The 22068-nt window shown below is 46.4% G+C and overlaps 1 protein-coding gene across 1 annotated transcript in view; it reads right to left on the bottom strand.

Moving 5' to 3' along the window:
• LOC144148051 (beta-alanine transporter-like) overlaps positions 1 to 22068 on the bottom strand; it is a 55327-nt gene that overhangs the window by 20992 nt on the left and 12267 nt on the right. Inside the window, exons 2-5 of the mRNA XM_077679649.1 lie at positions 19113 to 19547; positions 6288 to 6391; positions 2463 to 2617; positions 32 to 200 (exon numbers count right to left, since the gene is read on the bottom strand). Of these exons, the coding sequence (XP_077535775.1) occupies positions 32 to 200; positions 2463 to 2617; positions 6288 to 6391; positions 19113 to 19535 (851 nt within the window). The 5' untranslated portion in view covers positions 19536 to 19547. The remainder of the gene's footprint in view (positions 1 to 31; positions 201 to 2462; positions 2618 to 6287; positions 6392 to 19112; positions 19548 to 22068) is intronic.

Raw genomic sequence — 22068 nt, 5'->3', positions numbered from 1 at the left:
GACAAGAGAAAAATAAAATTAGGCCGCTCACATAGAGACTACCGGTCCAAAGAGGCAGGGCAACAGGACGATGGCGTTGAGCAGGCGCCAGTCACCCACGGCATACGCCACCCAAGGCATGCAGACGCCCAAGAGAGGGTAGGCGAATCGGAACGCGCTCAGCACCAGCATGCGCTTCTGCGCAGGAACGTACTCCACGGCTGCAAGGTCATAATCACACAGTTTATCCAGTGAAAAAGTACCATGAAAGAGTGATTGGCGTGTTAGTCTGTTCCTCCGCTTAAATGTTGGCGCTTTTTTTGATGCCCTGATGCGATGGCCGAGCATAGATCCACTTTATCCAGAGCCATAGTAGCATGGAAGAGTGATTGGTGCGGTAAAGTGTCTGGTACTTTCGCTTAAATAATGGCTCTTTTAACGAACCTGATGCCATGGCAGATCATCGATAGTTCACCTAAAGTCAACAGGCGAAAACATCTTCGGGATATACCGCTAATGCCGGGAAACAAATAGGTCCTGTTGCGCGTTCTTTCTTGACGAGAGGAGAATATTCAGTGCACTACCCTAGTCTCGGATTTCACAAATGTCACGTATAGGACAACCGTACAGAAGATGGAAATAATGACAAAAATGGTAGAGTGCGCAGGGTTTCGGCCTTACGATCAGAAAAATAAAGTGAGAGAATCAGCTGGCCTATATCTCCAAGGATACGTTTCCTGAAAGGGGAGTCAAATGCACTCAAAAAAGAGAAAATAATAATTGTCACCAAAATATTTGTCTTTTTTCGTTATCACTGCAAGCTAGGTATAACTTTGGCTATTCACATTGAGCCACTTCATTGGCGCTGAAAGAGCTCCTAACATTTGAAGAAACTGGAGTACCATTTTTTCAACAAGCGTTTCAAGCAATTCACTATTTAGTTGTACCATACGTTTACGCTAGAGGCTTCCAGACGACATCGTGGAACGTGTAAGAGATATCTTGTGGCGTCCAGCCTGTTAATTGGCTAGGGTACTACGTGACCCTGTAACCAAAATATTGGACGCGCTTGATGGCTACGTATTGTTTCTTTTAAGATTTCGAGAAAAAAATGAAAGAAGGTCACACTAACGCGTACGTCCTGGAGGTAGCGAAGCAATACGCAACCTTCACGACCATCACGACGGTTTAATTAGACAATTGCAGCCGATATGTTTCTTGGCTGCTGCAAGGACCTTATTCCACTTTCTTGGTTGGTATAACGGCGAACATGAAGAAAATCCAAGAAGAAGAACGAATAAACGGAACGCTCAGAAATAAACTAGGAACCCGAACGTGCAACCTTTACCCTAACACGTGTTCGTTGTCGAGCAGCTGGCGTGATTCCTCTCCCCACAATCACAGCCGGGTGAGTAAGGTGTTTGCCTCTGCGGTACTAACTTACGGTCGTAGCCGAGTTCGTGAGACGGCTGACGCTCTACGAGACGCAGATTAGAATCCTGGTGGTGCCGGTGCCGGTGATTTCTTTTCTTTATATTGTTTCACTGACTTTTGGGAAACGCCGGAATCAACAAATTGCTAAAGGGCTGCGCTGTTGAAAGGTTGAGAAAGGTGTTTCAGCCTTCCTTTAGTTTGTGAATAGGTTTTTAGTTTATTATGTCGTGTTAACTGTGACTCCCGTCGTCGCTTTGTAGTCATTCTGCCGTATTGAATTTTAGAGATTTGTTCTTAGCATATCGTCTGCTTAGTGAAGCACTCCTTGTCACGCAGCGCGTTCGTGCGTTTTATTTTTCTTGTGGTATTTTATTTTTTGATCGTCCGGCCTAGATGCGCTTGGTCCCTATTGTTATTACCGTTGCATACGACTAATAACTTGTAACGTGGTTAACAATGGTACGTTGGAGTGTCTAATAGTGTGCGATTGTATTTCTGTTAATTTTTTTTGTCCTTATTAACACTCAATTTTACGGACATGAGCACCCTTGCAATCCCCTAAAATTGTATGGTAGGTTATATCTCTGAATTTTGATTTTAATAATCAAGACTTTTCTGCCTTGTCTTCCTTGCTTATGTTGTGTAATTTAACTATGTTGATTGTTGCCCTTTCCTGCTAAGGATGCTCTACTTGAGGCTGGTTGTACGTTGTGAATGAATAACTAAACTTGGAGTTCTTTTCTCACGAACATACCGTAGTTGTGTTCACGAGGTTAAGAAGTGAGACAATGTATGCAAAAATTTTGAAGCAGGGGCCCCCAAATGCATTTTTCATCCTCTCTAGTAGTTTAAAAATCCACCTGTTCTAGGTATATTTTTCCTGAAAAACTAAGCCTTCTGAGTATGAATAAAATGGGCACTCGCGGGCCATAATTTGAGCGTTCCCGCTAAACTGAACTCATTGTGACTAAATAACGCGATTGGTCGTAAGGAACGTCTTGCGTGCGGAAATAATAACCCATACAGGAACAGCGAAAGCTCCAACTTACCTAACACAAATGGTATGATGCTGATTGATAGGAGAACTCCCCCTTCAATGATTCGCGTGGCCAGGAAGACGTAAAAATCTTGAGTGAAGTAGGTGACCACCGCGCCGACACCAGCGAGGATGTATATCGTGATCATCACGGGGAGGCGACCAATCCTACAAAAAGAAAAAGAAAAAAAACAAGCGGAAGGCAACCAGCCTTGGCTCAGTGGTGTGATGGCTGACACCTTGTAAATGTATCGCTTCATCCCAGCCCGTAATTCGTCAATTTATTCTGCTGCAACAAAAAATATAATGCGTATGAACCACAGGACGCTTTCGTAAAACATATTTTTGCGTGTATATTGTGGCTTGTCAAAAACGACTGCTTGGAAGAAGAGCCGAGTTAGCACACATTAAATTGGTTTATATCACCGGATTGGACTGGGGTCAGGTGGGCGTAAGGGTTAATGGGGAATACAAGATTAACCTCAGATTTACTGATGACGTTGCCTTAATACATAACTCGGGAAGCCAACTGCAAAGAATGATTGCCGCACTGGGCAAGCAGAGTTGAAGCGTGGGCCTGCAAATTAGTATACAGAAGACTAAATAATGCTTTACAAACTCGGGAGAGCAGAGCGGTTTGAGATAGGGGGCGAGGCCGTGGAAGTAGTAAGTGAATATATCTACTTAGGCCAAGTTGTGACCCCGGATCCCAAACACGAGGCAGAGATAAGTAGAAGGATGAGAATGGGGTGGAGTGCGTTTGGAAGGCAATCTCAGATAATGAATGACAGCCTACATTGTCCCTTAAGAAGAAAGTGTATAACAGCTGCATCTCGCCGGTACCCATCTACGGGGCAGAAACTTGTAAGCTCCCTACAAGGGTTCAGCTTAAATTGAGGACGACTCAACGCGCAATGGAACGGAAGATGATAGGTGTAACGGTAAGGGACAAGAAGAGAGGGGAGTGGGTCAGAGATGAAACGCGTGTTAAGGCCTTATTAGTAAAAATTAGGAAGAAGAAATTGGTGTTGGCAGGGCATGTAATGCGAAGGCAAGATAACAGTTGGTCATTAAGGGTAATGGAGCGATCCCTAGAAAAGGGAAGCGTGGCAGGGGGCAGCATAAAGTTAGATGGGCAGATGCGATCAAGAAGTTTGTGTGGATGAATTGCTCGCAGTTAGCAGAGCACCGGGCTAGTTTGAGAACCACGGGAGAGGCCTTTGTGCTACAGTCGGAGTATATAGGCTGGTGATGATTATGATTATGATAGTGGTGGTTATGATCAACAGGTTTCTTTGCAATGTTTTATTAGGACTCTTTTCTTAAGAAACTGACAGAACACTGACATGGCTATACAGGTTATTTTTCCAATGATTCCTTTTTGAGATTTCTACATATCAATGTTTTTTATTTATTGATCATTTCGATAGGCAGAAGTTTTCTGTAGTAAGTGTTATTGAGGGTGCAAAGGCAAAATCAAAGAGGTAAGTAGCTTGCCGCATAGAGGCACTTGGCAAGCCAGTAAAGAGGACTTGATTGATTGATTTGTTGTGTTGTTTAACGTGCCGACGCTACAAAGGCTATGAGCGGCGCTGTACCGGAGGACTCCAAATTAATTTTGACCCACCAGGGGATCTTTAACGTGCGCCGAAATCTCCAACATACGGTCATTTTTGCTTTTCGCCTCCATCAGAAAAGCGGCTGACACGGCCGCGAATTGAACCTGTGACCTTGTGCTCAACAGTAAAGAGGACTGGAATATTTATTTTAAAAGTCGAGCAATGAAACGTGTGGGAAGGTTATTTAAAAGTGGAACAAGAAGGGGTGTTGAGAGACGCCGTCCAGGGTGGGGAAATGAAGTCATGAAGTCTCTCGCAAGTTGTATTAGAAAGAACAATTCGTTGAAATTATCATTACATTAGATGCATTTAGGTAATTTTATTGGTTAGAGTGAGCCTGCGAGTAAAACTGGATGCTAGAAGACAGAATGGCAACTATAAGTGGTGTGTAGTGTTGCCTTAGAGTTGTTTGAAGGCACGCGGATCGTTCCTTGTTGCTTTGTTGACCAAAAGAAAAGCCTAAGCCAGTTATTACAAGGTTCGCTAGATCTTATTACCGGGATAACAACTGTCATCGCTGAGTACAATGAATTCAATGCGAAGTTAGGGTTGCTTGAAGCAAGTAGAGAAGTGCCTGAACCACATTATATTTGAAGTCCAGGGAAAAAATGCACTTCTGAGTTGAAGATGTACGTCTTAACCGGTACTGCAAATACTCCGCCTCTGAAGGGAATTCGCAGAAACGTATAAATTCTGACTAGCATGTGAGCGATTAACGCGTTTTAAAATGGAAGTGTTGTAACAGGATTAACGTATGTACGTTAAGCGTCTAGAATGTCCGCACGCCTTATGTCTTAAGCTCCAGTGATAGTTTCTAGGACGCAAATATTTCTGCCTAGGAGACAGAATTGAGCAGAACTGAAAATTCTGCCCTCGCGCTATTTTTTGACTTACACTACAAATGAATTAGCGCATCCCACACAAAACAACCATCAATGACCTAAAACGACTCTAAAAGCGCATTTTAAGCGTACAGTGAAGCTGTATGGAATTTCAAAGTTCGCTCATCAAGTCCCGTCAAGAATGTTAACATTATTTAACAGTTAGATGAAGCTTGAAATGAACCAGTAAAACAAAGTTACAATGAAAAATTAAGCCAATAGTGCTTCAAATAACAGAAAGTGATTAACACCGTCCCGTATTTGAAGGTAGCGTGGCTCAAAGCTCTCGATTCTTCTCACGATTGCCATCATTAATTGGAATCGTGCCAAGGCGACCCATGGAATGATGGCGGCGAATAGACTTGCTGAAGAGCGAAGGGAGATCGGTCCACTCTAGTCATGATGGCTGTATCATTCTTCTTGCGCGACAGCCAATCTCTTTTCTTCAGCTTCTCCGCAAGGAGTCCGTTTCACATTGAAGAACTTGCTGTCAGCGGATGGCGCGAGTTCGGCTTGCGTGGGCACTTGCCGGGGGTAAAGGGTTCACGAACACCCCACCTCCGCGAGATGCCACCCAGTGTAGAGCAAAGGAAGTTTTTGTTGAAAGTAACGTTTATTAGAGCGAAATCTCACTCTCATATAAAAGAAGACACTGCAAGGGACGAAGAACCAAGCAGCACAGTGACATGCAGAAACAAGCGCAACCGAATCGAATGTCGCGACGTTTCTTCTCGCTCCCAGAACAATCTAATCAGACTGCGGACACTGTCGATTACGCAAGATCAGTCTGAAATAGTGACCACAGGGCTATGACGTTTTTCTATTAATAAAGCTTGGTGGTGTGGCATAGGAAAGATGCAGAAAACACGTTTCGCTCAACCCCACGGTGAGATCGCGGGACGCGGTAAGGCTATGATAAGGAAACATAAGTAATTTTGACGGCATGGTCACCGGAGTATTACGTTCGACGCAATGTCTAATTTATATATTTATGTGCATCAAGTCGTCCACATACCTACCTACAGGAGTAACAGTTCTATTCATTAAAAATAAAAAAGACGTTCGAAAAATAGATTTATATTAATAGATTCCGACCAGGAACGTAATGAAGAAAACCTACCGGCTGGCGGAGCTTACGGAAAATACTTTCCAATAATGAGCTATAAACGTTGACGTATTTGTTTAAAATTTGGGGATATAAAATGGTATATATACAGTTTCTAACAAACTGATTCTACAGACTTAAAGCAAGTGCGGTTGATTGCCAGCACATAATGAAGAAAAAAGGCCAACTTGAATTGAGAGCAAAGGTTAAAGCGATGATTGAAGCAAACTTACCTATCACTTATGGCCCCAAAGGTCAACACTCCAAATGACATCGAGCCGAAAAAGGCTGAGTTGGCGACGTAAGATTTCCACGTATAACCACAAACCCAGTCCATCTGTAAAAAGAAGAGTAATGGAAATGACAGCAAAAATTTATTTACCGTTAAAGTCACCACTTGATGCGAAGAAACTGCAGCTTTTGGATGCATATTTTTATGATAAAAACGAAATATCTTAGACTTCTAACCATTAAAGCGGTCCTGAAAAACTTTCCGCCAATGCATGGATGTACATGTAACCAAATAAAACAATCTATTAGCAATCTCCTCCCTCCAGAATTCTTTTAAAGCGATGAGTATTAGCTGAGAAAATCGTAAATCAAAAACCGCGTGTTATCGTCGCGCCGCGTTTCCTCCTCCTTTAAACTTATTCTTCACTGTTGACGGCGCACGACCCTTCCCTCCCATGATGCTGCGCTCCTCAGCGGTGACGTACTTCTGCTATTGCGCTCCCCAGGCTGCCATCTGCAACGGGCAAGCTTTGTTGACACCATGGATCCCACACTCTGCTAAAGGATAGAAAAGCGAACAAAAAATCTGGCCGCATGTGTGCGCCGGCCTGGCCTTGCCCTTTCGCGGTGTACGTTGCTGCAGTTGCTATCGGCGGCACGTGACTTTTTATCGGAGGCGATCTCGCAGCCGCACGGGGAGGATCGTGCGCTCGTTCCCTTTGATGCACCGACACTGTTTATCTAAAAAGCGCCGTATCAGATGTGGCCCCGCTGGTGCCGGGTCTTATTCTGTGGCGGTGGTAATTCCTGCCGGTGGCATGTGAAAAAGACATTTTAAACCGATACAGAACCCGTGCACAAAACGCTTCAATCATGTGACCAATTCAGCTTGGGCCGACGCGTGGTGAAGAGCGCCAACGTTGGCAAAACATGCTCCGCCGCGGCTCTGAGCTTTGTAGCGCTGGAGCGAGCGCCATTTCTTTGAGAATCTCAAACATCGGTTGCCTTGGCAACAAGGCACAAACCCCTCTAGAAATCAGTTACGGTTGCGTGACCCTGGTTCAGCTCGCCCCCCCCCCTCCACGCGACATGTGGGCACTGCAGGCGTACCACTCACTCCCATTGGGAAGTGCGAGATACGTTGGCATTACAGGAGGCGATGGTGTGTGTTGTGGACGCCTTTGTTTCGCGACGAAATGCGACGTTGTGCTTCTGGGGGTGGATAGTGCTTCCCATGGTCCGGATTATCTTTCTCGAGCGACGTACGACTCAACCTCGCATGGGGTATGTGCAGTGTGTGTGGCTAAAAGCCATCTCGGCTTGTGCGCAAGTGTTAAGTGACTTGCTGTTCGTCCCCGCAAACCGCGCGCGAGGTGAGTGCCGAATTTACGACGGGCAGGAGGAGGCAACCCATCGTCTGTCAATTGCGGTTCAGACTTGCAACGCATGTTGTGACGTTGTGTTCGTTAGAAACGCCTCTCTGGATTGTTTTGAAGTTGAATAAAATGTATGCGTCAAACCCGGGCATTCGGCTCAGGGCTTTCTCTGCGATTGCACGAAAGAAGGGCCACGGGGCTTCAACGCTTTCTTTATGGAACGTACTCAGGTAAGAGAATATCCATGTCGTGTTATAGCCGTGTTGCATTCAATACGAACGGTTAAGCGTTTGTTTACACTTGTTTCATTTGTCGTAAAATTTCCAAGCACTGCGGCACTCCGCTGGCAGATCAGCAGGCGAACCGACGCTGAGCAGACGGCTCATCTCTTTGCCGGAAGTGCGTAGAAAGCCGCTCAATAGCAGGATGTCTAGCTCATGACGAACATCTGGGAATCGATGACGTAGACATGTGAAGATGGCGGCGTCCGAAAGCATGAAGAAAAGGATGAGAAAATGGCGACAAACTTTGCAACACAAGTGTGAGCTTTCCGCTGCGCGTGAAAGAGTAATACTTGACACAGAGGACGTTGACGACCCAATCTAACGATTGCGCTAATTCATTTAGTGTACGCAAAACGCCTTTCAGGGCCCCTTTAATGGACCCTACTGACGAGGTTCGTTGGAGATACGAAGGTCAGAACCTGGCAACAGGCGCTAGGGAAGCGTAAGGCAATTGGAAGCACATCGATTGGCTTTTAACCGAGAATAACGTGTATTCAGCACACCGAAACAGGCATATTTACATACACTTGCATGCATCCATACACACATACAGACATACATAAATACATGTACGTACGTACGCACATACGTATGTATGTATGTATGTATGTATGTATGTGAAAGAAGCTCACAATGAAAGAAGCTCACAATCATAGCAACAGTGATGGAGTAAAGGTTGTTGCTGCTGCCAAGAAGAAATAAAACGACTGCAATCATGAACTTAAACCCCGGTGATGCTCGTGAAGGTTGCGCACAAATTCGCTACCTTCCCGTCTTACTCGTTAGTGGGAGCTTCCTTGAATTTTTGTAACTTGTTTTGTTTTAGGGATGCAGGCAACTTTCTGTCTTGGTTGTCGTGGTGGTCAGCCTGTTAACGAATTTGTCGCATCCAGTGGTCGGCGCTATTTCTCGGCCGCGTCTCCCTGATGGCTTCACTAGTGACGCTAAATGAACCATGAAAACGAAGCCCTGTCTTGCCTTATTTGAAAAAAACAGACTTTTGTTACTCGTTCAGCTTCATTACAGCTTAAAAGACGTTGTTTTCACAAGATGAGAAACACGGACAAACTTTCCAGTTTTCTGCTACACAACATCCGCAGTGACACAACCAGGAAATCATTAAAACAGAATAGGTAGTGCGTTAACTCCGTGTTGGCATCCAAACGGTGCAATAAAGTGAAAAAAGGGGCACCAATAAATCAACAGTCTTTTCTCTTCCGGGAGGCTTTATGTAGTCTCTAGGGCGACAGAACGGCTGGATGGAAAAGCGGGTGGTATGGCTTTCTTAATATCTGGCCGAAGTTTGTAAACTGAACTTTTATATTCTTCTGCACTTATTAAAAACGTAATATTTTGAATACGAAAAATTTTCTTTTGTGTTTATGGTGAATTTCAACTAGAAAACGCTTTTTTTGTTACTGGCTAATAATTCAGCTCTGAACCCGATCGCCAACTGTCTCGGGGCATCATTTATTCGAACCGGAAATCAATTGGAAATAAATGAATGTGGCCGAACACGAAACGTAACCGAATCGGTGCTTTTTTTCCGTTTTGGCACACTGATATAAGTATATAGACAGGGTGATCAAAGTTAGGTCGACAGGTTTTTTTATTATTAGGCGCTTAGATTTACGTAAATACCACCTCTACAGTGAGGTTGTGAGGCCAGGGGGACACATAATTAGGAGGTAAATACTGATGTAGGTGGCTTAATTAACTAATATTGCTTAATTAACTTTTTAGCGGCTGTAGTAACCAGGCATATTTGTATTGAAAAGTTAGACGCAATCGTGTTTCTACGCAGTTTTCTTTGGCAGAATTCTTCTAGCGCAACAGTACTCCGAAATATCGAACTGCGAAGTTTAATTGCCGCTCGCATGATTACGCATGCTAGACAGAAAAGACCGGCGGAAAGCCCTTCCCTTTTGTTCTGCGTTTCGATAGCGGTTCCGAGTACTGCAGATTGCGATAACCCCAGCCAAGACGGAATGGCTGCCTGTTATCACTTTTGCCTATGTCTCCACCCCGTTGTCATTCTAAACACCGTACACAGCAGGCCCGTCACAAAAGGGAGGAGCTTTCTACCGGTACAGGCTGTCTTGCATGCGTAATCATGCGAACGGTAATTACACTTTGCCGTGTGATATCTCAAAGTACCTACGCTCTAGAAGAATTCTGCAAAATGAAACGGCGGCGAAATTAGATTGCGTCTAACATTATAATACAAACATGCCTGGTTACTGTAGCCACTCAAAAGTTAATTAATCAATTTCAGTTATTTAAGCCACCTACATCCCTATTTGCCCCCCAATTCCGTATCCATCTGGGCGCACAACCTCACTGTAGAGGTGGTCGTTAGCACCTACCAAAAAAAGCCTGTCCACTTAACTTTAATCACCCTGTATACATATATATATATATATATATATATATATATATATATAAATATATAAATATATATATATATATATATATATATATATATATATATATATATATATATATATATATATATATATATATATATATATATATATATATATATATATATATATATATATATATAAGCTAAACAGTTAGGCTATTGAAGGTTAAAAAGTAAAAAGGGGCGCAATAAAAACCATAACAAGTTTACTTAGAAAACATAACTTTACATCGACGTTTCGGACGGGGACCGTCCTTTATCAAGATGAATATTTTACAGAATGGAAGTGGTTTATATACAGTTCAAGCACTTGAGGTTCCGGGGCGGTGACTTACGTTTAAGATTGGAAGCGAGCAGGAAGAGAGAAAAGCGCATTGAAACATGAGAGAAAAAGCCAGGAATAAGGACGCACAAACAAGAAAAGCATAAATATGTGAGAGAGGGGGATGGAAAGGCAGCAAAGGGACAGGCAAACTAAAATGACCCGCGAGGACACGACAAACAGAAGCTTAGGAGCGATGGGAGACACATAATTGCGTGGTCGACAGGGATGGCCGACAGGGGCGGCGCGTTGCAACTGCCCGGAGCCATCACCGGCGAACAATATGCAAGGGGTGTTGTACGTGCGCGCGCTTCCAAGACAGACGGAAACACCACTGCGAGTATGAATTAATAACCACACATCACACACCAAACCGCTGTCTGCCCTCCCTGTCTCAAAACACGTTACTTGTCTTCGTCACTCTTTTGACAAATTCACGGTGACCGTGCTAAAATCGAAGTATAGAACACACCACGAAAGAGAGGTGTTTGCATCATTTCTAATCCACAAATTCAACACAGTTGTAGGTGGAATAAATGAACAAGAGGGCAAGTTTACGTTTTTGTCCTCGTAACGCACACATCTGCTGCCTTTTTTACTGATACACACAACGTAAGAGTCGGTAGGTTGTGGTGATGTGAAAAATGTGCTCATTGTAATTATGTATAAACATTGTGTTATTTAGGATTTGACCGTGTACGCGTGTGTATGTATAAGCGCAGAATGGTGTAAGAATGTTTCAACACATCATTCTTCTTGTTTCTATACAAGATTGTTTCTATACGTCATTTCTACACAATTGTTTCTGTACGTCATTCTTCTTAAAACCATTGATAATGTTTTGTCTCTCCCAGTGTACCCGCGCATCAAAAGAAACTGTCTTGTCACTGTTTATTTTGCTTGCTTTATCGGCAACTCCGTTGATTTCGTTGTTTGGGTTAATCGGTCAAGCCATTGGCGATTTTCCTTCTTTCCATGGCCACTTGGTCGTTTGTGCGTCTTTATTGCCTGTGTGCGCGTGTGCGCGTCTATTACCTTTGACCTTCGCCCTGTTTCTGTTTTGATTTGTGGCACCGGTATCCCTCTCTTTTTCTCCCTCCGTTGACTGACTACTTTGACTGTCTCTGCACTCAGACATCATCACTCTCACTCGACAGCTTAGCTCCCTTATCGCAGTCGCGACTGGGGGTGCCTTCTTTCTTCCCAGGTTTCTCGAACACGTGGACACATTACGGCTTTGGCGCCGACGCTGACTAGGGAGAGGTGGTGGAGGGAAGTGAATGGGGGATCATCTTCGGGAGCCGGCGAAACCACGCGCCCCTCGCTCGGGAGTCTTCGAAGCACGCCTACGTAGGACACCCCTCGCATATTGTTCGCCGGCGATGGCCGCGGGCAGGTACAACTCGCCGCCCCTGTCGGCCATCCCTGTCGACCACGCAATTATGTGTGTCCCTTCGCTCCTAAGCTTCTGTTAGTCGTGTCTTCTCGGTTCTTTTTAGTTTGCCTGTCCCCACCGCTGTCTTTCCATCCCCGTCTCTCACATATTTATGCATTTGTAGTTTGTGCTTCCCTATTGCTGGCTTTTTCTCTCATGTTTCAATGCGCTTCTCTCTCTTCCTCCTCGCTTCCAATCTTAAACGTATGTCACCGCCCCGGTACCTCAAGTGCTTGAACTGTATATAAACCACTTCCATTCTGTAAAATATTACTCTTGATAAAGGACGGTCCCCGTCCGAAACGTCGATGTAACGTTATGTTTTCGAAGTAAACTTGGTATGTTTTTTATGGCGCCCCTTTTTACTATATATATATATATATATATATATATATATATATATATATATATATATATATATATATATATATATATATATATATATATATATACCACTGAAATAAGAGTTGGCAGTCAAGAAAAAAGTTGCAGCCGTTCCACTCTACGTGAAAACTGTCGGAAATGCAGAGCACTGATTCGCCATAATGGGCTGTAGCGCCGTTATCCGCTCACTGCTACCACCCGACGCATTTCAAATTTCCCGCCTTCGCAGTGCTAGCGCGCCCCCTGCCTGAAACTGCGCCAGCATGAGTTCTGTTCTTTTTGTGCTTGTTTCCCCTCCCTCATCGCCGCCCGACGTTCACGAATGGCTGCGGCTTCTCGCTGGCGAAGTTGGGCGTCGGCGGCTCGCTTGCGGCGCTTGCGCTCAGCATCCGCAGCACGCCGCCGCGCCGCCTTCTCTTCCAGTGTAGACATTGTCGATGAAGACGACGGTGAAACGAAACGTGCCGTGAACCCCCTGCCGCGACTATGGCGCAACGTGGAGCGGCTACGACGCACAACACAATCAAACACAATCCATTTTAATCCAATACAATCCAAATACAAACCAATCCAATACAAGCCAATCCAAGCCAATCCAATCGAATCCAATCCAATGCCAGACCGACGGGGAGCGATGCGGACTACGACTACGGATGTCAAGACGGGTGACATCGTGAGTTACTGAAACGCTCTGCATTTAAAAACCTCGGAAAGCAAAGGGGAGGATGTGGTAGGATGTGGAGCATGGTAGGTCAAACAGATAAAGATAGAGTAGTCCGAGTGGCATTGGCTACAACCCCCGAGCACAGGAAACAAAAAAATACCTAAACATAAACACCCTTGAAAGTGGAGGGGAAAATCGCCCCGCCGGTAGCGTAGTGGTTATCGCACCAGACCGGTATTCTGAAGGTCGTGAGTTTGGATCCCACTTGGCGGGCATTTTTTCTCCACTTTCTTTCTTTCCAAATTCTCTATCTGTTTCAATGACCTACCACATCCTCCCCTTTGCTTTCCGAGGTTTTCTTGACTTCCAACTTTTATATTTCTGTGGTATTTTCAACGAGCCCCTCATGTCCCATTCGGATTCGCTATATATATATATATATATATATATATATATATATATATATATATATATATATATATATATATATAAATATATATATATATATATATATATATATATATATATATATATATTGTTACTTGACGCTCCAAATACACGCAAACGACGAAGACGACGAGAGACACTGGACGGTGCTCGGTTCGAGAAAGAAGAGGAGAAGGTTGATCGGCCAGCTTGCGAACTGTTCGTTTCTGCGCTGCTGCATGCAACCATCGCAGATTGTGTGAACATCGCAAATACGCCTCATTTTTATCCTAACATTGTGGTGGAGGTTGCGGAGTTGGTATCACCACCTCATCCCGTACCGCTCGCTCGGGCGTACTCCACCCACCACGGAGCTTCGGAGTGGACGCTCCGTTCCTCGCGTAACAATGCCTGGTGATGGAGCGACCGCGTCGACAACCCCCCTCGTCATCGTGTCTCATTCCCGAGTGCCTGGAGTATTCACCGGGGCGGACGACACTGATGTGGACGACTGGCTCAGCCTTTTCGAGCGTGTTAGCGCTCACAACAGGTGGGATTCCACCATCATGCTCGCGAATGTCATCTTTTATCTGAAAGAGGAGAGTCCTGCGCGCAAGTGGTTTCAAACGAACGAGACCGAGTTGACCAGCTGGGTAGTCTTCAAAACGAAGCTGCGAGAAGTGTTCGGAAAGCCTCTTGGTCGCCAGGTTGCTGCCCGCAAGGAGCTGGCATCGCGTGCCCAGACGTCGACTGAATCATTAGTCGCATACATCCAGGACGTTTTGGCTGTGCTCCAAGGCTGACAGCACAATGCCGGAGGCCGACAAGGTGGGACACATACTGAAGGGCATTGTGGACGATGCATTCCACCTTCTTATATGCAAAGACTGTGCCACTGTAGATTCCATCATTAAGGATTGTCGGCGCTTCGAGGAGGCCAAAGGACGCCGAATAGCCCACAACTTCGCGCGACTTCCACACACAGCAGCGACCTCTTCGTGTGAAGATGCCAACCTGCAAGCCCGTCTTCCCTGCCTACAAGATCCCGTTCCATCGTCGTCGGATATAAACAAAATCGTGCGCCGAGAACTGGAGGCTATGACCCCTACTACTTCGGTGCCATATATGCCCGATCGGAACGACCTCCACACCGTTGCCGTTATCCAGGCCGTTGTGCGCGACCAAATAGCCAACATGGGCCTTCACCCTGTGTGCTCGCTTAGCTCTCCGGTCGGACAAGGGTTCAGGTCGCCCGTTTCCCACAACCAACGTCCTCCTCCACGCTACCCACGCCGTAACCCCGCTGAGTGGGGTACCCCGGACGATAAACCAAATTGTTTCCATTGCTCCAGAGTTGGCCACATTGCCCGGTACTGTCGCAGCTGCCGGGTCTCATTCTTCCGCAACAGTTACTCCGACTATAGTCCTCGACCAACCTTTGGCTACTCCGATGACCGCCAGAACTGCTTCTCTACCCGTCCTGAGCTGAACCCGACCAACTTTAACCGTCCCCCCACCAGATTCAACCGTTCGCCGTCGCCCCAACGCCGCCAGTCCCGCTCACCACAGCCTCGCCGCCCATCCCCGACGACTGACTACGCTCGACCTCCTTCGGAAAACTAGGTAATGCAGCTCCCGGAGGTGATGCTGCATTCCCAACCACGCCCGAAAATCCTCTCTTGACCTCGGCTACCCGGACTAATTTACTGGACGTTGAAGTTGACGGTGTTCCTGTCAGTGCCCTCATCGATACAGGAGCGGATTTATCTGTAATGAGTGCTCATCTTCGCCGCCGTTTACGAAAAGTTATGACGCCACCAACATCACATCTTGTTAGAGTCGCTGATGGAGGGACACCTGTTGTTATGGGCATGTGCTCTGCTCGTGTGACTGTAGCTGGTCGTCAAACGACTGTTTTGTTCACGGTGCTTGGACGTTGCTCGCATGACCTCATCCTTGGCCTTGACTTTTTATCTGAGCACGCCGCCCTCATTGACTGCTCTACCGGTGTCCTTCGCCTCGAGATGCCGATTTTGCCAGCACCCAATGACGCGCCCGACGAGAGGCTTTCCTCCAAAAAGCAGATTCGCTTGGCACCGAGGGCAATAACTTATGTTCCCCTGTCGTGCAGATCCCCAGTTCTCGACGGTGATTACGTAGTGTCACCAATTATTGATGTGCTGTTTGCGCACAGCGTGAGCCTACCTCATACCGTTGTTAGTGTTACCAACAATGAAGTCACGTTGCCCTTCCTGAATTTCAGCTTCTGTACACAGGTTCTTCCGCACGGTATGACACTAGCCACGGTGGCGCTGGTTTGTGATTACGAAGTTTCCGCAGCAACCTTTGGCGAACCTCCAATCGATGCTGAAACACCCAGCCCGACTTCTCCGCAGGAGAATGCCGAACTTTCGAAGATGATTGCAGCTGATCTAACGCCAACGCAAGCTCAAGAACTGCGTTGCGTATTGGAGTCATACAGTGACATCTTCGATTTCGGTGATCGTCCTTTGGGCCAGACATCCATCGTCCGTCATCGTATTAATACCGGCGACGCCAGCCCTGTGCACAAACGGCCGTATCGTGTGTCCCACGCTGAGCGGCTTGTTATCCAAAAAGAGGTAGACAAAATGCTTGATAGAGACATCATTGAGCCGTCCTCAAGTCCATGGGCGTCACCAGTCGTCCTGGTTAAAAAGAAAGATGGAACCTGGCGATTCTGCGTGGACTACTGGCACGTTAACAAAATCACAAAAAAGGATGTCTATCCCCTTCCAAGAATCGACGATGCGCTCGATTGCCTTCATAATGCCGCGTACTTTTCTTCCATTGATCTCCGCTCCGGCTACTGGCAGGTCACTGTCGATGACAAGGACCGTGAAAAGACGGCTTTTATCACACCGGACGGACTCTACCAATTCAAAGTATTGCCATTCGGACTTTGTAATGCCCAAGCAACGTTCGAGCGAATGATGGACTCTCTCCTCCACGCCTTTAAATGGTCGACTTGCCTTTGCTATCTTGATGACGTTATCGTCTTTTCTCCAACATTTGCGACCCACCTCCAGCGACTGTCGGACGTTCTGGCCGTTTTTCGCCGAGCCGGACTTCAACTTAACTCTTCCAAATGTAAGTTTGGACGACGGAAAATCACCATCCTCGGCTATCTGGTCGATGCTAAAGGACTGCAACCTGACCCCGACAACATTGAAGCTGTGCGAAAATTTCCCGTTCCACGCTCAGCAACAGATGTGCGCAGTTTTGTCGGTTTGTGCTCCTATTTCCGCCGCTTCGTCGGAAATTTCGCCGAAATCGCCAAACCCCTTACCGAACTTCTCAAGAACGATACTCCATTTGCTTGGGGCCCTGAGCAAGCCGCAGCCTTTTCTCGCCTCGTTGACACTCTGACCAGCTCACCAATCTTGGGCCACTTCGACCCTTCTTCTCCCACGCAGGTGCGCACTGACGCCAGTGGCCATGGCATAGGTGCTGTGCTCGCCCAAGTCCAGTGTGGACACGAGCGGGTGATTGCGTTCACGAGCCGGCTCTTGTCCCCCGCAGAACGCAACTATTCCATCACGGAACGCGAGTGCCTTGCGCTGGTGTGGGCTGTCGGCAAATTTCGCCCGTACTTATATGGTCGCGATTTCACCGTAGTCACAGACCACCATGCGCTCTGCTGGCCATCGTCTTTAAAAGACCCCACCGGGTGGCTTGGTCGTTGGGCACTACGACTACAAGAGTACACCTTCAACGTCGTTCACAAGTCTCGATATTTGCACAAAGACGCCGACTGTCTATCCCGTTACCCCGTCGGTACGCCGGACACCGCTGACACCGCTGACGATGCCCACCTCTTGGCAATATCCGATTTCTTCCAGATGGGCGAAGAGCAACGCCGTGACTCTTCATTGCGCGCAATAATCGAACGCCTCCAATGTGACCCATCTGACCCATCACTACGAGCATTCCTCCTCCGTGAGGGAGTCCTCTACCGTCGTAACTACCGCTCGGATGGCCCTGACGTCCTCCTTGTGGTACCTGAACACTTACGCCTAGATGCCCTCCAACAGCTTCACGACGTCCCCTTGGCTGGCCATCTCGGTGTTGCGCGCACTTATGCCCGCGCCCGCCACCGAATCTTCTGGCCTGGTCTTTATAAGACGGTCAAGCAATACGTCAATGCTTGCGATTTTGCCAGCGCAAAATCGCAAGTTGACCACGGCATACCATCCCCAGGCAAATGGTCTGACCGAACGCTTTAATCGAACACTCACCGAAATGCTGGCCATGAGTGTCTCGTCTGACCACAAAGACTGGGATGCCGTGCTTCCATACGTAACATTCGCTTATAACTCTTCATGCCATAATACCACCGGCTACACCCCGTTTTATCTGTTGTACGGTCGAGAACCAGCTTTGCCAATGGACACTTTACTGCCTGCTCAAGCTTCTTCACCGACAGCCTACGCACACGACGCCATTACGCGGGCTGCGCTGGCACGTAACGTCGCTCGCGCGCTGTTGTGTGATTCCCAGGTGGCCCAAAAGTCCCGTTATGACGACAAGCACCGCACTGTGTCTTTTCCACCTGGCTCTCTGGTGCTCCTGTGGAAGCCTCTTCGCCGTGTTGGCCTTTCCGCAAAGTTGATGCCCCGTTACACCGGACCTTATCAGGTGCTGCGGCAGGTGACGGATGTCACGTACGAAGTTTCTCCTTTACTGCCCTCCACATCCCAAGCGTCTCCTTCATCGGACATCCTTCACGTATCTCGCCTCAAGGCCTACCGGACGCCTGCCGATAGCGACTCCTAGCCAACACCGGGATGGTGCTTTCGCCGCCGGGGGGTCATGTTACGTGACGCTCCAAATACACGCATCTAAATCTAAAACAAAATTATAGTGGAGATAAAGTATTCCCTCCCTGGTGGTATATTTGGGAGGCCGCATTTTCAATCTTCGTTAATGTAATAAACCCAAGCAACAATTTCACTTGCTCCGAAAAAACTGCACGATTTGTGTGTCTGCTTCACGTTTTCGTGTTCGCATTTCATTTGTACAGGACATATGATACTTGTGCATGTGCGTGTGTACTCAGCACGTGTGTACATGTCTCTGCTATATATGCACACACGAAACATACAATATTGGAGGTTGTACTGCTTGTGTTACCACGTACGCACGGGATTGTAATTTTTTCACGGAATTGTAATTATATGCACCGATTTTATTGCAAAATTATACCGTAACAACAAGTCATTTCCTCAGGCTTTAGAAAAGCACATCAGACAGAAGCCTTATACGGGCTTGACGCTTTCGATATTCTTTAATCAAGTTATTATGAATCTGTCTTCGTTTTATGGTTCAGGATGAAATAGGCTGCTTGAGATACCATGACCCGTTCCCCGCAAATCACGTGGCAACTGGAGCATGTTTTTTTGCATTGAACTCCTTTCTTTTTTACTTAAAACGCGCAAGCTACCAAGTGTATTTTGGTCTCGGAACACAAACCTCGGACACAATGGTGGGGTAGATCTTGGAATGGTCATAGTGCCAGCCAAACTGACAGGGCACCACGGAGGGCAATTCTGCATCACCGGTGAGGAGGCTAAGGTTGAAGCCAGGCTCGTGAAGTCCTTGTGACCAGTTGAAAGGAGGCAGTGCTGTCCAGTTGAATTCGTACATGTAGCATTTGCTCCATGCGCCATTGGGCTCTCTGGGAATCCCTATGTCGCGTGCCTGCTCACGCGTCAGATTCAAGAACTGTTCAAGTTCGGGCTGCCGGCACCAGTGAGGCGGCTCCAGCAGCGTGAAGATGTGCGTGAAGAGCGGGATTACTCGCATCGGGGCCACGAACACCACCAGGTAGATGATGAGGAGCCACTGGAACACGCCGAAGTCTCCCACGGTCTGCAGGGCCTCCTCGAATAGCATGGTTAGCGATACCTGCGGAAGTCCCGTATGGGGGGCGGGAAATGTAAAGCTGCCGTCTGCTTTTTGTGCTAATGGAACTTTGGCGAGTACCTCAGCAGACTCTGCCCGCAACACGATTAGTTCTGTACTTTGTATCAAAGAAATACTCGTCATTGGCGAAGTTAACGCCTGGCGGAGTTGCAAATGGGAATGGTTGGTAGCTTTACAATCAATCAAAAATAATTAAACTGAGAAACCCGTGACGCGATGCGCCAGGTTGGAATACAGGGTACCGGTTGGGGTATATAATAGAATGCGCCCCAACGTAGCTACCCCAGCGATCAGAACACTAAATTAAATGCCATAATAATGAAACGATATCAATTAAGGCAAAATTATAAACGTGCGGGAAAGCATAACAAAATCTTAAGGGTATATTCAATCTCCTCAACTTAACAATTTAAGAAAAGCAAAGAACATATATATATATGTATTGAGAGGACAAAGTTCTATGGAGAGACCGATGTTCGGGGCGACCGTTTAATTGAAGCCCCGAGGGAGGAACGCGCGAGTGCACACCATGATGAGGAGTATTTACAGAGATACGGACGAAGTGCTAGAGCACGTTCGCTAATGAAGATGATAATGTACAGATGAAAAGGAAGTACTGATGCCAGTCCGAAGATCCTACACCAAGAGCAACTGGGCCAACCCACGCCCGATCGAAAGGCGTGGGTTCGGTCCCCACTCTGGCCGCGTGTTTCTCTTTCTTTCTTTCTTCTGTATATTAAAAAAATGTTTACTTCATTAACCGTAGTGAAAAAGAAAAGAGCCTAACCACACCCCTATGCCTCCTTTGGCGTTCTAGACTGGTGCCCTATCTTTCCGTATATATATATATATCTATATATAGTCCAGAAGAATAAAAACTCACACAGAGCGCGAAAAACTAAGCTAGTAGAGACAGAGACACACGAGAAAGACGTAGAAAATAGAAATACGTTTACTGACGTTTCAGGAAGAGGACTTCCTTTCTTCAGAGTCAGAGTCTGAAGAAAGGAAGTCCTCTACCTGAATAGTCAGTAAGCTTATTTGTATTTTCTACGTCTTTCTCGTGTCTCTGTCTCTACTAACCTTATATATTAAGGGTTGGCAGTCAAGAAAACATCGGAAAGCAAAAGGGGGGAATGCGGTAGGTAAGAGAAACAGATGCAGAAGTTTTTGAGTCAGAAAGTGATGAAAAAATGCCCGTCGGGTAGGATCCGAACCTACGACCTCCAGAATACCTGTCTGTTGCGATGACCACAATGCTACTGGTAGGTTGCTTCCCCTCCACTTTCTAGGGTGGTTATGTTAAGGCATTTTTGTTTCCTGTACTTGGGGACGGTAGCCATCACCACACGGACATCTCGGGGTGAAGGGTACCTCCTTTTAGCCCCTGGGCCGTGAATAGAGTGCTACGACATTTTGAGAGCGGTTGAACGCGCTGAACCCTCTTAAGCTACCATTGGCACCAAGACTGCCAGAGCAGAGGCCCTCGGTATGCATGTAGCGGTTCAGAATGGGAAATGAGGGGCTTGTTGAATTAAGACAGAAATGAGGGCTGGCCGTCAGGAATGCCCAGGAAAACAAAGGGGAGAATGCGGTAGGTCATTGAGACGGATGAAGAATTTTTAAATGCTGAAAGGAAGTGCTGCAAGGATACATGCATAGCGTGCATTTGCCTACATCCATAGCGTGCTTAGCGTGCATATGTGCACATGCATGTATATGCTACATACATAGCGAGAGCCCCTGTTCTGGCAGTCTTGGGACCATAGGTAGCTTAAGAGGGTTCAACACTGGTCGATCGGTCTCGACATTTCCCAGACACTCGAGTCACGGCCCGGTGTAAAAAAAGGTCCCCTTCACCCCGAGTAGTCCGAGTACCGCTGGCTACCACCACCTAGCGCAGGAAACAAAAATACCTTAACCTAAACACCAGCGAAAGTGTAGAGGAAACAACTCCGCCGGAAGAGTAGTCGTCATCACTCCAGACGCGTATTCTGGAGGTCGTAGGTTCGGATACGACCATGCCGGCATTTTTTCCCCAATTTCTGTCTCAAAATCTTGACCTGTTTCAGTGACCTACCACATTGTTTCTATTGCTTTCCGATGCATTGTTGACTGGCATCCCTTATTTTGGCCCTCATTCAACGAGGCCCTCAATTCCCAGTCTGATTCAATATATATAATATATATATATATATATATATATATATATATATATATATATATATATATATATATATATATATATATATATATATATCGTGACATAAACCTTTGTGGTTTCTCTAGAAAATTTGCGGTGGTTCGTATATATTAAATGAACCTAACAACAGCCCAAGGGGATAAGGCGTTTCAAAGGGGCCCACAAAAATCACAGTTGCCGAAACTGAGACACAGTAAGACTGCTAACAAATTACTAGGCCATTCTCGCAATTTATATAGAATTTTATCGTCCGTAGTGCCTACTATTTATGTTTGGTGCATCTGGCACTTCATGGGCATA

Source organism: Haemaphysalis longicornis, unplaced genomic scaffold, assembly GCF_048455015.1.
Source record: "Haemaphysalis longicornis isolate Haplotype H1 unplaced genomic scaffold, Haemaphysalis longicornis Haplotype H1 scaffold_74, whole genome shotgun sequence".
Lineage (NCBI taxonomy): Eukaryota > Metazoa > Arthropoda > Arachnida > Ixodida > Ixodidae > Haemaphysalis > Haemaphysalis longicornis.
The sequence above is the reverse complement of the archived record's forward strand: the minus strand, read 5'-3'. Positions and strand labels throughout refer to the sequence as shown.